The 17,500-nt window shown below is 38.6% G+C and overlaps 1 protein-coding gene across 3 annotated transcripts in view; it reads right to left on the bottom strand.

Moving 5' to 3' along the window:
• The window catches only part of LOC138000430 (copper-transporting ATPase 1-like), a 34,478-nt gene that overhangs the window by 13,006 nt on the left and 3,972 nt on the right, over window positions 1-17,500 (bottom strand). For 2 of the 3 annotated variants that reach the window (XM_068846841.1, XM_068846842.1), the window contains exons 2-9: window positions 12,351-13,410; window positions 11,108-11,323; window positions 9,200-9,363; window positions 5,682-5,920; window positions 4,577-4,742; window positions 3,829-3,939; window positions 2,095-2,361; window positions 1,048-1,281 (exon numbers count right to left, since the gene is read on the bottom strand). In XM_068846841.1, coding sequence (XP_068702942.1) covers window positions 1,048-1,281; window positions 2,095-2,361; window positions 3,829-3,939; window positions 4,577-4,742; window positions 5,682-5,920; window positions 9,200-9,363; window positions 11,108-11,323; window positions 12,351-13,410 — 2,457 coding nt within the window. Of the gene's footprint in view, window positions 1-1,047; window positions 1,282-2,094; window positions 2,362-3,828; window positions 3,940-4,576; window positions 4,743-5,681; window positions 5,921-9,199; window positions 9,364-11,107; window positions 11,324-12,350; window positions 13,411-15,116; window positions 15,211-17,500 lie in introns of those variants that run through there. The other variant, XM_068846843.1, reaches the window with a different exon arrangement.

Genomic DNA, 17,500 nt, shown 5'->3' with positions numbered 1-17,500 from the left:
TGAGGCCACCTGAATCTTTCAGCTGTCTATAACAGACAGTTTATTGCTAAAATTGTCCAGATAAGCAAGAGGATCACTTCTCCCTTTTGTAGAAAATTGATTTATTGGCAAAACAATGGCTTTGAAATTCATTTCCCTTTCTCATCAAAGATCCACAACGTGACATAACTCAATTTCTCTCTTTAGAAACATGAGCACACAAAGGCGAATTTTTGTTTCCTCTACTAATTTAACATTCAAATCTTGTAGAGTTAGGCAACTTTGTAAGGGGTAAGCAAATTCGAATATTGGAGAAAAGGTTTTGAACACGTTTAACGCCGCCGTCGTAGCTCTTAAGGTGCCAAATATGAAGCAATCTTTGCTGACGTCATTGTTTACACGGAAGGGTTATGTTTTTACAAACGTTGGCCGTGTATCACTTATATTTCAACATATTTAACTGATTAGAGTGTAATGTAAAGTGCTGGTCAGAGTTTTTCTCTGTCCTTGTGCGGGCCTATTTCCATTAGCAGGGCTAACGCTCACATGGTTCATATGGGGTACAAAACTAGCACTTCACATTACACTCTAATCAGTTAAGTCATTGTTTACAGTTTGTTCATTAACATACGAGTTTGCTCTCAGAAATGGGTTAGGGTGACTTCAAAAGGTAAAAGAACTTGTTAAACATGATAAAACCTCCAATTTTAAGCCTTTTGGCTTTGATAACGAGCCAGTTATTAGCCACCAAAAACTGATTAATTCCTGGGTGGCAAAGGCGCTAATGATTCCATAAATTCTTTGTAAAATTTCGAATGTTCAAATCATCATCGCTCAGAGAATACCCGGAATATCGCGTTCAAATTTTCAGCCATAGCTCATTATGCGATTCACTTTCAATATTCCGTACTTTCTTTTCTTGGCTGACCGTTTAGAAAACGATATAACCTTGCGTTAAAGAGGCAAAAAATGTAAACAAAGATTCCTCTATTATGACTAAATTATGAAGACAATAAAAAAGTAAAGATGACCCCTTTGATCAAAAACCAGCTTACTTTTAGTTCTTACCTTTGAAGTTTGTGCCTCCTCAACTAATTTGACGATTTGTGCCAAAGTCGTGTCCTGGCCCACGTGAGTAGCCTGGACCAATAAGGAGCCGTTCTGGTTGATAGTTCCACCAATCACAGGGTCGTCTGGTTTCTTGAGTACAGGCATGGATTCACCTGTGATTAGAGATTCATCTGTCGTCGATGTTCCTTGAAGGACTTTACAATCAACCGGGATTTTAGCTCCTGGGGCAACCTGACAAAAAACATAAGGAATGATGGCGAATAAATGAAAGTCGTCTCTGTAAAAGACATATCATTGCAGTTAAGGAGGCGACAAGTTTGACCACAAGTGCACAAGCATGGAAAAATTCTACGACTGTACACAGATAGTGTAAGAGTTCGACAAGAACTATACGGTTTTGCTCTGGAAACGGAACAATATTAAACGGATGCAAAAAATCTATGAATCTAAAGACCGAGGGACCAAAAGTCCAAAGGTGATATGAAGTGCACATTTGTTCTCAATTTGATGTTTTTAACCGTATTTTTGTCATCTTTGTGGAAAAACAGTCCTCGAATTGACGCTTCTTCGCCTATTCGCCCTTATTGTCTTACTCGTAATTCTGCAAAATGGCGTCTTGTTTTTGGCGGAAATTTCTGCTCGATAAAATAGTAACAGAAAATCAAAGAGTTGCCCTAATCAAGATTTTCTTTTGTACTCTAGTAATTTTTTCGAAAAAAACCCGGACAAAGTAGTTTCAGAGACACCTGGAAAAAAGTCAAGGCTTGATAGGGACTCGAATCAGTGAGCAACCGGTTACGCCAACACTTCTTTACTGCTAGCTATTAACTACCTGTAAAGCCATTTGCGAGCTCGCACATTGCGAAATTGCCTTTTAGCCCTTAAGAGGTAGAAGCATGACGAATAAAAATATGAGATGTCACATGAGAAAACTTCACATATGTCAATTGTGATACCTTCGTATGAAAAAAATAACTTTAGTTGCCTGATCAGTCTCGAAAAAGTTAAAACTGGAAAGGCAAGTTTTTGTTGATTGAAACGAACCTTAAGTACATCTCCACGTTGGACCAAATCCACATCAATGACTTTTTCGCCAACCACATTCAGTGTTCCTGGTTCCAGTGTGACCAGCACAGCTTCGGAGGGCTGCAAGGACAAAAGTTTAGCCAGCGCCTCTGACGTCTTTCCTTTTGCCACGTGTTCCATCCAGCGCCCAAGTGATATGAACACTAACAGCATGGGTGGGGTGTCAAAAAATGTCATTGGACTGTGACTACTTTCTTCTGCGATGGCAACAGCTACAACAACAATCTGATAACGGGAACAAGGAGAAGAAGGTATAAATTTGACCAACAAATCTTACTTGTCCAATAGTAGCCTCCCACCCACTAAGACCTTTTAAGAGTGTCTGCGTGCGAGGCTAGCCCAATAGTACAGAGGGCCCAATCGAAAGTAAAGAATCAGCTATTTTATATGGACGGAATTCAAGTCAGTTTCTGTATTGGCACTGCAAGTTCCAGCATCAGGAAAAGTCGCCTTGACTAATGTTTTGTTTCTACTTTATGAGTTCCCTGCTAACAGAGGTCTCTTTTCTTTTTGCGTTCGCCGGGCTGGCGAGTACGGGAAAGAGACCTTTGCCCTAGGTCGAAACTCACGGTGTTGAGCATGCGTGGCGGTTAATTAGCGACCGAATCCTCACGTGATACTTCATGTTGTGTGGGCTGACGTAACAACAGCGGGATTACTGTAAAGGAATGCGCGGGACACAGCGGGCTCAAGTCAGAGTCAGCTTACATATCATGGAGCATGCGTTTGAAGAGTGTTGTCCAAGGTTGTGGTGGATGGCGGTTGGATCAAAGAGAGTTTCGACCAATGGCAGAGGTCTTTTTTCCTGTACTCGACAACCCAGCAAATGCAAAAAGAAAACAGACCTCTGCTGGCAGGGAACTTGACAATGGTCTTACACACCAAATTCCCTTTTCAAGATATCCAGCCGAGCTGGCCACATTTACACAAGAGAACAGGCCAGACCTTGTCTCTTGTCTCCTCTTGGTGGGAGGATGGTGCTCACACCACTGCACCGTCCCTACTTCAGAAAGAAAGAAGTGTTCTCCAATACCCGGGGAAGGGACTTCGCATATGAAGGGGTGGGGATGCTCATCGGAAATTTTGAATTAAACCCCTGAAGGAGACCAATCTGGGCTTTGCCCAGAATTTTTGGACACCTAAAAGAGACCTGCATATTTAAAACATAGTAGATATATATTTTTATATTTTTTCACGTGAAACCCTAAACAAGACCTTCACATCTACATATGATCGCGTTTTCCCCAGGACACCCTAACGGAGACCAAAATTCGAAATTTGCACCCCACCCCTTTGATATGCGAGTCTCCACCCGCGCTCCATTATTATTACTTTTCTAACTGTATCAGATTGGAAACTAGATTTTTCTTGTGTTTGTGTTTGCACTTTCACATAAAGTAGTATCTACAAGAAAATACATGACATTTCTACTAAATACTATGTATGTAACTTATATAGATCAAGGCGTTTTTGGTAACATGAAGTGTCTTGAAAATACTTGATTCATCAAGTATTCTAGGTACAAACATCAGAGCGAAAAGCCTGTGAGAAAATACCAGCTCTTACAGGTCAAACAGCTGGACATAATGCCCAGCATCTGGCCACAAACTAAGCCCCTGAATGTTGTCAATTAACTGTGAGAGGTCAAGTGAACGAAAAATGTAATAAAATATGAGAAAACCCAACACTCACCGAATACACATAAGCTATGGTGGTGGCCAGCATAATCAACACATCCATGTTTGTGGTCCTATGTTTCAGTGCTTTATAGGCTGTTACATAGAAATGCTGTCCTCCAAAAATCTGTGTGTAAGCAAATAAACATCAAAATTTAGCCCTACATAATCTAAACTCGGCAATAGTTGATCTTTGGGAGCTCCAGCCTCAAAGGAGACCTCAACTCAAACAGACAATAACTTTAAAACCACGGGAAATGTTCATCAATAAAATTGTTTGAAAATTTCAGACCGCTTACTGCTGTTTTCAAACTTCTTCTGATTGCGAGTTTTGGATCACCTTTTCAGACTTTCTGAATAAATCTGAAAATTTCTGGTTGGGGAAACAAAAAAAAAAAAACACTTACCATTTAATTCATTTTCTGGTTCTTTTAACATAGCCCAAAAGAAAGTAATTTAGCATCAATAGTTTCCATGGATCAGTGAGCTAGTCAAAACTGTCTATGCTAGATCACTTTCTTTTGGGCTACGTAAAAAAAAAAAAAAAAACAGAAAAGTAATTTATTGATTTCTCTACCCTGATAAATTTCTTTGACATTACACTTACATTTACACTCCAATTTAATTTTTTGGACCAAATTTTGCTAACTGGTAAACAACCACTACTTACAAGTACATGTAGTAAATGCAGATCTTGCCTAAATTTCCAAGACAGCAAAAAAAAATTTTGATGCTCAGGATAATTTCTGCGATACTTGGCTCACCTGAACTGGTGTACAAAGAATAAACATGAGCAGATTTTCCAGTGACAGACCAGGAAACACCATTTGACGAGGTCGCTTGTTAAGCTCTTCCAGGATCACATAAGTTATGAAAATTAGAAATGTTGGCACCCCAAATATCAAGGAAAATAAAAAGGAACGCCTCCATCTGCAGAGAAAAAAAATTATCAACTTTTAAAGGATAGGAACTCTATTTAAGTGTCCAGTCTTCTAGTGGTGAAGCACTAATTAGGAACACTGAAAACTGAAATCAACAAATTAATGCAAATCAAATTGAATGTTGGTTACCGGAGTGCCCAGAGAAAAACCTCTTGGAGCACAGTAGAAAACCAACAAGCTCAACCTACATACGACGTCAGATCTGGGAATCGAACACAGGCCACATTGGTGGGAGGCGAGTGCTCTCACCACCACGCCAGCCCTGCACCCTATACTAAAGAAATGACCTGCCCTGAACTACACTCACGAAATGAAAAAACTTTCTGATTAATTTTAATTGTCTTAACTAAACTAAGATACCCAGAAAACACTACCAGTAATTCCAGTTGAACGTGAAGGACAAAATTAATAAGGTGATTTTGACATGCAAAATCCAAACACAGCCACATCATGCTGTTGTTGAGAAAAAAGTGCTTAACTCTTCTTAGAAAGAAATGCCAATGTAAAAAATCTCTTCATTGAAGTCTCAAGCTTTGTTTAATTAATCTAGCGGACAACAAGTGCTTAAATAATCATAGGGGAGATTCCAGATCACACAATCTCATCACATCAAACAAAATATTGGTTTTGATGAGAGGGGAACGCCCAAGTACCTTGTGAAAAATCTATCAGTGCAGACTGTAAGGGCCTGCAAATGACCCTGAATCTGGAAATCAAACTCTCGATGTGCAACCACCACTGCACAAACCATGCTTCCCTAGGCTTGTAATCCCAATGGATGTTTAAATGTATAAAAAAATCACTGACTATAACTGACAGTGGTTGCTCCTTGTTACTAACTGTTACTAAATGGCATTTAACTGTCACAAATTCCAGGCCAGGAAAAGATGAAGGAGCACAAAAATAACAGTGACTGCAATATTCTTACTTCTTTATTTCCTTTGAGTGATCGATTCTGCTCTTCTTTTCGTCATTACTGGACAAAGATGCTCCAAAACCCAGAGATTCTATAGCTTCTATGATATCACGAGGACCTGTCACTTCTGCATCATACCGAAATTTTCCACTACTGGTTGCCAAGGCAACAGACGCTTCCAGTATGCCAGGTCTACGTAGAAGGTTAGATTCGATTAAATGGACACAAGATGAGCAAGTCATTCCTGTTATCTGGAAATAAAGCAAAATTAAAATTAATGATACTGACCAGTTTAAAATTATTCTTTTTCTGGTTATACCAGTAACTCGAGATGTACATAAAAAGTGTTCTTTGCAATTAAGTGAACTTTGACAAAACCCTCTTTGGACAGAGATAGGCGTAGCTCATTCGGTTAGTACACAGCCTTCTGAGCCGGAGGACGCAAGTTCCATCACCGTCTCAATCAATAGACATCCGTTTCGACTTTCTTTTGATCCCTGTGACTGTAGCTTTGAATACCCATAAAACAGAGCATTGACAAAGGAAGGGGGTAAAAGACGCACACCAAGGGTCACAAGTTTATCAGTAACTCTGACATGTGTTACCCTCATAAAACGATGGCCTTTTATTTTTTTCTAAATGCCCGAGCGGGTGGAATTCTGCAAATCCTGAAATCTGATTGGCTATGGGAGCAGGCGGAATTTTTCTATCTTGCCTGCCAACCTGGGCAGAATCCTAGCTCTGGTTGCATGAGCTTGTGTAATGAACTTAAATTTCCATTTTTTGACACCACATCAAACAGATTTTTATTACACAAGAGGCATGAAAATATAATTAAAATGAAAATAATTGTCTGTGAAACATTCAGTTTGTAAGTCGCTTTCTGCATTCCCTATCAAGCGTGGTGCGAGTCAACAATTAAAAAAGTGGTTTCAGAGAGGAAGAGAGAGAGCGAGAGGAGAAAAATTAACAAGTTATTAACCAGCTAAGGATCAACCCGTATAGCAAAAAACTGTGACCTCAGCATTTTCAAGAGTTAGGTTACAGTTTTTTGCTATATGGACTTTCCAGATGGCAAATAACATATACTTTTTTTAACAATCACTGTAATGCCATCTGCACCAGAGAACCAGCGACAGGAAGTTAATGAAGAAATCAAAGGCAAATTCAGAAGTTTAGAAAACAAGACATTAACTAGATAATTCTTTACAACGAATAAACCATAACATAAGATCTTACAACTGATTAAAAATCGTGCACACTTTGCTAAGTCTGAGTAACCCAATAAAGACAACAGGGGATATAAGGTGACAGCACCATCACGAATGCTGCCTTACAAAATAATTTAATAAGAAAAACAGGGGATCTGCAAAAGTTTGTTGCATTTCTTATCCACAACCTTTCTACTCCCTAATGTTTCTAAGGATGTAATACATAAGAAGATAACTTCAAAATTCAATTTTCCTCTCTTGGAAACAGTCCACATATGTCCACATGATGATAATAAGATGCACACCCAATTTTGACATCCAACACGAAGTGTCCCTTTCACTCTAATCATTTGCTACCTATTTCTACTAATAAGGTAGGGTAAAGCAAAGGTTCACCCCCCGAGAGGAGTTCCTGTGGTAGTTTGTCCCAGTTTCAAGGAAAAATTGGATGAATTAGTGCAGAGAAACGTCATCACGCCAGTGACAGAGCCAACAGAATGGGTGCCAAGTATGCTGGTAGTAATAAAGCCGAACAAAAGTCGAATTTTTTTACACCCAAGCCATCAAAAGAGGGCACGATCAGATTGCCTACAATGGAACAAATGGCTTACAGTAGACGGATTCTCGCAAAAGACGCTAGACTGCGAGCCCAGCTAAAAAACTACCTTTGACACTCCCTTCGGAGGCCACCGTTGTCTTTGCATGCCCTTTGGCATCAGTTTCTGGTTTACGTTAGCCTTATTAATTTTTGCACATGTAGCTTAGAGCGGTTTTCAATTGAGTTTCGAAAGTAATAAGCAAATTGCTTTGGTTTTGCATTACTTCACTCAGTGATTGGTTCGGAGTTCTCATGCCACTTTTTCAACCAATCAGAAGTGAAACCAAAACCAATTGAGGCTCGCGTGTGCACATTTTCCCATGCTTTGTGTCGGCTATGTGTAATTACTTTGAATTTTGATTGGTTTACTGGATTGTCTCCGTCCTTTTTGATTGGCCAATGTTTTACGACACTCGATCATGAAACTCGCTCTAGGGTAAATGCAGCTATTTATTCTTACTTGAGGAGCATCATTTGGGAGACATTTTGTGACACTAATAATTAACAATAATATTCCATGAGCACAGATAGCCAACGAGGCAAGTAGCGCCGAGTTAATGGCTATAATCATCTCATATCCAACAAGCCCGAGTGGAATAATTGTTTTATTAAAAACGCCCCCAAAATATTGAAAACTAGACTACAATAAAAATAAAAAGACCCAAAAAATCACGCATATGCTTGCCATGTTTGTAGATTGTGGTATAATGGCTCATAACCCTTGATGGCTTAGCCAATCAAAACTCTCGGATTGCATTATCCAATGATACAGTTTTTAATAACAATGGTTATTGTACATGTATGTATTCCGAGTCACAAGTGATACATGTTGAAGTTGGGGACACTTTGTGATGCTTATATGCACCTAATTACATGTAGGGGCTTTTCTGGACATATCTGAACTATGTCCTTTCTCTTATTAACATTTTCCCTAATAAGAGAAACACATTTTGATTTTCCTTAGGGCCTGTTTATATGGAGAAAAGTTGTCCCAGGTAAGACCCAGCCAAGTCAACTTAAGCGAGCTCACGTTTATAATTTTATAAGAAAAGAACTGAACCTTTTACCTGAGTCTGCCCATCTCAGTTTCCTACATGAGGAGACTGGAAAGACAGCACTTTCACATGCTCTCCTTGACCAAGTTGACCCGGCTAGGCGAGCCAAAGTGTTTACATGACAAAAAGTTGCCCCGGCCGAAAAAGGGTGACCCGCCTAGGCAGGGCACCCTTCTAGCTGAGCTAACTTTTTTTCTTGTGGAAACTGTTCACCATAAACGGTTCAAAGAAACGTAGGAAAAGTTGGCTCGCCCAGGGTAGCTTGGGTAGGCCTATGACCCTTCTACCCGGAACAACTTTTCTTTCTCCATATAAATGCACGGGCCACCAAGTTTACACCAGACAATTTTACTGATCATTGGTCTCTGGGTCAGATGTGAAAGAATTACTTAACGGACACTCAGGTATATTATAAGCAGAAAGGTCTACTAATGGACACTGTTTATCTGAACTTCACAACAACTCTGCATGTTTGCATTCCCAAAATAAATACACTGCAATAATTATTATTATATATATACTTTGTTTTCCAAGGATGTCTGCTCACAAGTGCTTCAGTTACAGTGAATGAGTGTTTTCTCTACAGTGAATGCTGAATAATATTTATCACTGTCATATAATAATTACCACAACGTTCCTATCCAGGGGACAAGAAACAGTACTTACAATTATATTGACACAACCTTCTCCTTGGCCAACCTGATCCATTACACTACAACCAAAACCTAAGGCCTTGACATGTTCGACAATTTTGTCAGGAGTAATCCTGTTCTTGTCATATTTGACTTCAGCTCGTTGTGCCATGAGTCCAACCAAGACAGACTTAATGCCTGTTAAAAAAAAGTCAGTCATCAGTTGCTACATATTTTCGGTCAATTCAGGCACAAGACCTGTCTTGTTTAAAACATGGAGAGTACTAACCAAAGGTTACACTCATTGGGAAAATGAAAATGTGAGAGAGATGCCAGTCAGAGAGTCATGCCAAACCTGCAAAATTATCCACTTACACATCAGGATGGCAGTCATGGTAACCATAATCACAGTCTACCACCTGTCACTTGACACACTGACGAGGCACTGATGGGAGGGGTGGGTGGGAGTAAAAACTTTAATGACAAGTAAAAGCAACAAGTAAGCACTCTGAATTTGATCTGCATAGATCTGCAACAATGACCACACGATCCCCTGCAAAACACAAATGGGAGCCCCTACAGCATCATTGTGAAACACCGCTAGCCAGTGATACCTAAATTTTGCACTCTTCCAAACTTTCATTAACCCATATACAAATTTCCAATGGTTTATAAAAGCACTATACCAATGAGGTATCCCCTAGATAGAGATTAATCCAGCAGATACAGATGTAGAATTTTATGTTCGAGTGGCAAGAACAATATCTGAGCGCAGAGAACAAGCCAGATATTGTTCTTGCCACTCGAACATAAAATTCACATCTTCGAGCTAACGTGTAATTTTCTTAGGAGCGTTTTGCTCACCCTTTTTCTTTCTAACACCGAGAACAAACTTTATTGTAAATTGCAGCTTGCAGCACGGCGGCAAGAATTTCTTCAATTTTCACATTTATTCTTCACTTGCAAGGAACTCCTCGAATAATTTTAAGTTGTATGAAGTTTTATTCTTTGTGTTAGCATTTTCTTGTTTCTCAGAGAAGGATTTTACATCAGTTTCAGAGAACTTCACGAATCTATCGCTCACCATCTTTCACTCACTGTTTGCACAAACAACCATGCAAAGGCGGGAAATGATGTCATCAATATCCTCACCAGTGAGGATATGGATCGTATTATTTTATGAATGGTGTATTTTTTAGTAAAACACTCCTGTCTATTATAATAAATAGCATTATCTACCCTTCCAACAACTAAGCCCTGAGATAAGCCCAGAAATGCAAATACATGCAATCAGATGCACACTAACTTTAATAAGCACCACATTGAGTACCCTTGCTCTTATTCCTAGCTGACTTCAAGATCACTCCCACCTAGGAATACAGACGATTTATGGAGTGTCTTGACGACCCCTAAGACCCTAAGAGTCAAAAACGAAGAAAGTAACATAAAACCCTCAATTTGGCTAACCCTAGGCCTAAAACCCAACTTTAGGCCTAGTTACATGTAGGCCTAGGGTTAGCCAAATTGAGGGTTTGAGGTTACTTTCTTCATTTACAAGTCTAAGGGTTCTTCGTTTTCGAGACACCTGATTTATGACACAAAAGTGTCCCCTTCACTGTGCTTCTCAAGTAAAGATAAATGACACTAATTTTACCAAAACCCCAAAATAATGCTTATATCACTACTTAAAATATGGTACCTTACTGTTAGAAATACAAGTAGGTACAGGTAGTACATGTAAGCAAATGCTTATTAAATGAATGGGACACTGTTTGCAGATAAAAAATGGCCATGCATCTAATTGCGTGCATTTTGGGACATAAGTGCCAGGTTTACACCTTTTCAACTTCAGTTTACTGCCACATTGCAACTTAGAATCATTGTTTAAAGAGTAACTGTCGTAACTCTGTATTATATGCATACCATAGTAAAAATGTCTTACCATATTTCTTACTGAGCTCCTTTTCAATGCTGCCAACACAAGATGCACACGTCATTCCAGTTATGCGAAGGTAGAGCTTATCCAAGTCTTCTTGCATCACTGATTCACTGCTCCATAACTTTCCAGTAGTTTTGCTAAAAGTCACTTCCCAGTCATTGTCCAAGCCATATGATACTACCACGGCACCATTATCCTGGCTTCCACAGGCCTCTGCATCTGGAAAAACATGTGAATTAATTCAGGGTCTTGCACAATAGAACAATTATGAAATACAGCCTGAATCAAAATGAAGAAGATACCAAATGACCCACTCACAGCTTAGTCGTTTGTACAGACAACAATTATTACTTGTTTTGCAATCTTTACAAAGGTTTGCATCACATAAATAGGAAAGATTTGACAGGAAAAAAGGTAAATTAGATGCTTTTGGGGGAAAGATTCATTGTATTATTGGAATGATTTTGTTTGAGATTAGGAGCACTTGAAAAACTCACATTAAATTCTGAGTCAGTTACAAGCAAACTAGCTGTAAAGCAACTACACGTAAATGATAATTAACTAGAAAAGCGTATCATTGTGACAGTAATATTTCTTATTTTAATAAATGACTGCTTAATTTACATTTTGCTTGTGATTGGCTCTGAACTTGATGTGAGATTCTTAGGTGCACCTAAAAGGTTGTGTCTAGTTTTGATTAAAAACACACTATCATAAACCCTGTTAACGAATTCCTTACCACAACCATGTTTCTCATAGATGATGAATCTTAAATTTCACATGATTTGCAGGGGAAAAAAATGTGCTCTCCAAGGAAAAAAATACCAGTAGTTATGTTACTTTTTGTGGTATATATTTTACCAAACAGTTTTTACTTCTGAAAATCAACAATAATCTTTAATGTTCCGCTTCCAGTAAACGTACAAGTAAGAGTCAACAGGTAATAAATAAGCTTATTCATACCACTTAACTTTAACAGGTACTATGAACAATATTAACCATATTTCCTGAACAATAATGAGGGAAAAAACCTTTTTCAAATCCACTTCCCAGTCAGTTGAGAACAAATATTTACTGTAACAGTTGTAATTTGATATACATGTAGAGAGCTGATTCATAATGATAATAATTAAATGAAAATCTATGATTTCCTTGAAGGAATTCAGTCAAAAGCATTCATTCTTTATCTAACCTCAACCAGGAAAACAAACTACAAGACTCAAAGGTGATTTTTTTTAAAAGCTACCTTCAGAAAATGATGCATCAAATCCCATGTCTTCAATTCCCGCACGTAAATCCTCTGGTGTTGTCACAACCTCATCATACTCGATAGCTGCACGTTTGTCAATAAGGGAAACTTTGATGCTCTTGACACCTGGCTTATTGGACATTGTTCCTTCTATTGTTTTTACACAAGACATACAAGTCATTCCTTCCACATTTATCTCTGTAGTACGCACATTCACTGTGCCTGTGTCAGCTTTGGACAATAATTGTGCATCAAATCCCAAGTCTTCAATTGCCACTCTTAACTGCTCGGCTGTCACTTCAGCTGGAGAATAACGAATCTGAGCTGTGTTGGCAGCAAGAGACACGGAAATGGACTGCACACCAACATGCTGACAAATGTTTTTTTCAATACTTTGAACACAAGAATTGCAAGTCATTCCTTTTACCTCTATCAACACAGTTTGCAAATCAGTTTTCTGGGCAAATGGGGTCAAAGGCAAAGATAATGATGCTTCAAAGCCCATGTCATTGATGGCTTCCTTTAGTGACAATTCATCTGCAAACAATGGATTGTACTGAATTACAGCTTCCTCGTCTGGCAGTGAAACTTTCACTGATAAAACCCCAGGGTGAATCAGCATTCCCTTTTCAATGGTCTTGACACAAGAATGGCATGTCATCCCTTTGACAGATAAAGTCACTGTTTTGTTTTGTTCCTGACAATCGTCATAGATTTTGTCATCCTTATTCTCTTTCAGTTTATCCTCTGACAAAGCTATTTCGTGCTGCATCAAAGTATCTACAATCCGTTTCAGTGATGCTTCAAATCCCATTTCTCCAACAGCATGTGTCAGTGTGGTTGCAGTTGTCTCTTTCGGTGAGTAAAGAATCATTCCTTCTTTTTTTTCAAGTGACACATCTATTTTTTTCACCCCACCAACGGTGGAAATGTTACCTTCAATGTTTTTCACGCAAGAATTACAGTGCATGCCTTCAATGCCAATGTATGCAATTCGAATATCCTCGTTATTCAGCTTTGAAACTTCTGGGCTGCAAAGTTCACCTTCTATGGCAACCTGTCCGAATGAAAAAAAAAACAAACAAAAAAATGTAACCTCTGATTGTAATACCTACCATTCCCTCCCCCCAAAGAAAGTTGAGACCACCTCAGTTATTTACCATTATTCCACAGAAACAATGTTTTGCATGAGACCAAGGGATGGGAGTATGGTTGGCCTTAAATTATTTCAAGTTATAGAGCTAAACTTTGAAAAATGGGAAAAGTATTCATTCTTTTTGTCCAGGATTGCAGATTTGTTATATCAATCACTAGGCAAACCTCTGTTGACTTAAGGCTTAGTGTTTTTGCATGCGTTGTACCTTGTGTGTCATATTAGCAGTTTAAGGATAATTATTACACCAAGCACATTTGCCAAATACACGTAGTTTATCATATGGGTTCCTGTCCAACAGTTTAAAGTTCTTTAAGAGCTGCCAACTGGTTGGCTTAGATAGTTGAGCATCAGGCCACTGTGCAGAAGGTTAAAGGCTGAAAATGCAGTTGCACCAACACTCAACTCTGTCTTCGAATAAATGAAGAGAATGGGCTGACTTCACATTTCAAGAAAACTTGCTTGAGTTTTCTGTTACAAGGACTACAAACCATATAGGACCCATTTCCTAGTACATTGTAAAAGTAACCAAATACATGTAGCGTTACTGTACATGTAGTTTGAAGTTAAAGAATCATTCTGTACTCAGTGTTGAAAAAAATGTATAAGACAAGACTGAAAATTGCATTACACTAGTAGGTATTGACTCCTTGGAGTGAGAGATTTTACTCTGTGGACCTATCGCAAGATGATTTCACTCATCAATGGGGACAATTTAGGAGTCAATGGGCTAACAACCACCTACGTATACATCCACTCAAAAACCGTGCCCCCTTTAAAGCAGTATGGGCAAAGTTCCCCAAACATGATTACAAATTTAATTTGTCCAAAAAGACCCTGAGGGGTGTAACTAAGATAAAGACATCCCTGTATGTTAGAATAATTCTATTGAGACCATTAATTAATTTTGCAGTTTTAATTTATCAAAGGAAGCACTTTCACTGCAATATTATTCTTAGACCCCAAGTGTAATGGCACAGCCAGCTAGAGTTCAAACCTGTAAACTCTGGCACTATTATTATTGTTCTAAATGCACCGCCAACAGAACCAAAACAATCAATGGTGGCTAGTGCATCCACATGTGGCACTGCATGTACAATGCATCTGTAAAGCAAAGCTAAAAACTATTATTGAAATGAAAGAGAAAATGGAACATATTTCAGTAGAGCTGAGTCACTAAAGACCAAATTTAGTGAACCATTGATCAACAAAAAATAACTGTACTTTTGCCTGTTGAAAAGAATACTTTACAACCTCCTTGAACCAAAGAAAAATAGACAAGAATTTGCCATTGAGAATCCCAGATAATCATGCAATTACCGTGATTCTCATACAAGAACACAGTCTAATAACGAACATTCTACATGTACATGAAATAAACTAGTACTAGTGTTCACTGAACCTCTCTAAAAACCTCAAAAAGCAAGGTAACATTAAAATAATATAGCTATCAATGTCATTTTACCCTAAAAAATCGTACAGTTGAAACAATTCACTGCAACAGGAGTTAAAAAAGAACAAACTTAACTGGCAATAGGACAGAACTACACTAAAAATATTATGGAATAATGTATGACAAAAATAAATCAGCACTCTCGTGGCGAATTCACCTCAAAGTCTGATAAATTGACTCCTTCTTTGAAGACACAATTAAGCTTGAAGCATTATAGTAAAATCCTAAATAACATTATCCAATCTTTAATTTCATTCATATCACTGAATGGAACAATCTCCCAAATGGACACAAAAAAATATTTGGCTTTCAATATTTGACAAAATATTGTTTTGAAAGACAATTCAAGGAACAACAGCTGTATAGAGACAATAGAAACGTTTTGCATCTGTAGTGAGACCACACCAGCTGTATTGAAACAATGACATTGCAAGAGCCAATAATTGATAAAGGTACCCTGTTCCTTTTTTGTTTCATTCTTTTCACAAGATTTTATCGCTAAAAGGACAAGATAAAAACTTCGACATCTCACTTGTATCTGACATCTCTAAAAGCATCGAAGGAATTTACAAAGAAGCCTTCACTCAAGTTTAGGCTTTTCAGATTAACTGGATTTGAAAAAAGGTGAACTGAATGCAAAGGTAAGCTAAAAAATAATAACTACATGTAAAAAAATAATTGCAAGCCATTCACTGATATAAACCTTCTTAATTTTAGGCACCCAATTATTGGCTAAAGGTACCAATATAAAATACCAGTTTGTGATCAATTATTAATAATTTTTCTTAAAGGAGATGGGGAATTTTAAATTCTACACTCAATTACAAGTACCCGCCAAGAGCTGATGGTGGCCGAGGCCTTAAGTCAGTAGAGGCAGAATATACTGGTAACCAGAGTAAAAGTAAAAGTAAAGTGGTGCATTTATATAGCGCCTTTATCACAAACGTCTCAAAGGCGCTTTACAATAATCAATTTACCCCCAGCGGACTGGAAGCATATACAGGCGCAAATGGCAGCCGCTTCTAAGCAGTCCATGCATGCTGGTACTCATTTTACCGACCTCGGAAGGATGGAAAGCTGAGTGAACTTTAGCGGGAAAAAAGGTCGCCAAATATTCCACTCTTGGCAGAACCGGGAATGGAACACGGGACCTTAGGGTCGGAAGGCAGAGATCTCACCACTGCGCCAACCCCTCCGCTCAAAGTAAAGGCAGCTGTTAACCTTTACATTAACAATGATCCCACTATGGGACTAGTGTGGGAATTTGAACAGCATGCTGCAGACAAAGGTCTTCAGTCACTGGTCAAAGAGGCAATCAGGTTTGGAGAGAAGATGGGGATTTCTTTATATCTTCAGTACCCCTAACCTAAGTGCAGTGACAGTAGAGGAAACAAGATGCCCAGGGAGAACATCAAGAACTTACTGAAAATGGCATTCAGAGAAGAGAGGAAAGAAAAGATCCGGAACGAGAACTGGCAAGGAAAGTTGCTTAGATCCAGGTGGGATGACGGAGTAATTTAATAAGCTGCAAGGCTGTTTTGCCTGGCTAATGAGCTGGAAAGATGCACCAACTCCAGTGTTTGACACTTACTTTCTTACTAATCTGCCCGTTGGGCAACCAGTTTTGTTTTTTTGGTTGCCCATGGATTTTTTTCGGTTGCCTGCCTTCTAACCAGTTGCTCATTAAAAACTCAATGGTCAAATTTTGTGTGTAAAATGTGTAGTAGCCTTCACAGTTTTGCTTTGACAAGCATATCTTATCTTAAAGCGATTTTTCTTTTCTATAAGAGATCAAGGGAGATTCCTTGAATATATCTGAGATTAGGTTTGTTTTGAATTAAATGCTACAGTAATTATCCAATAGTATGTTTTTAAGCCTTTCAAAGCTGGTTGAAATTGCATGACAAAAGGCAGAATTTTCCTGTGGGCTTGTTCGATATCAAAGCAGTATCGTAGCGTATTTGGCCGTGCGAAAACTGGATTCCCTTACAACAACAAAAAACACTCTTTTCGCGTGGAGAAAGATGGCGGCTATGAACATGTTCCTACTTCTAATTCTGTTTTGTGGTTTGTACCAATATATTTCTAACAGAGAAATAAATGACAGCAAAGCAATGTAAAACTATTTTTTAATCATGTTTGCGGTGACTATGTTATACGTATTACTAGTCACTTTCTTCCTTGCAAATCAAATCATTCTGCAAAATATTAGTCAAACAAAAATTCTGATTGCTCGATCAGGCAAGTCTTAGATTTGTTTTACTGGCCCACGGATATACATGTATTTTGCTTGCGCAGGAAATTTCAGGCAAGCGTTACTGTCGAACACTGAACTCACACCATTGCAAGAATGATGGAGCTTTACGAGATGTTAACACCAACTAAATTGTATACATCGCTTACAACCCAAGGTGATAACGTCACATGCAGAATGTGCAGCAAGGCCCCGGAGAGCTTTGCACATGTGCTATCTGGCTGCTCTGCTCTGGCGCAAAACAGGTACCTTCAAAGGCACAATGCTGCCTTTCAGATACTATTCTT

The sequence above is a fragment of the Montipora foliosa genome, chromosome 4 (assembly GCF_036669935.1).
Source record: "Montipora foliosa isolate CH-2021 chromosome 4, ASM3666993v2, whole genome shotgun sequence".
Lineage (NCBI taxonomy): Eukaryota > Metazoa > Cnidaria > Anthozoa > Scleractinia > Acroporidae > Montipora > Montipora foliosa.
Note: the sequence above shows the minus strand (reverse complement) of the source record. Positions and strands in the feature narration are given on the sequence as shown.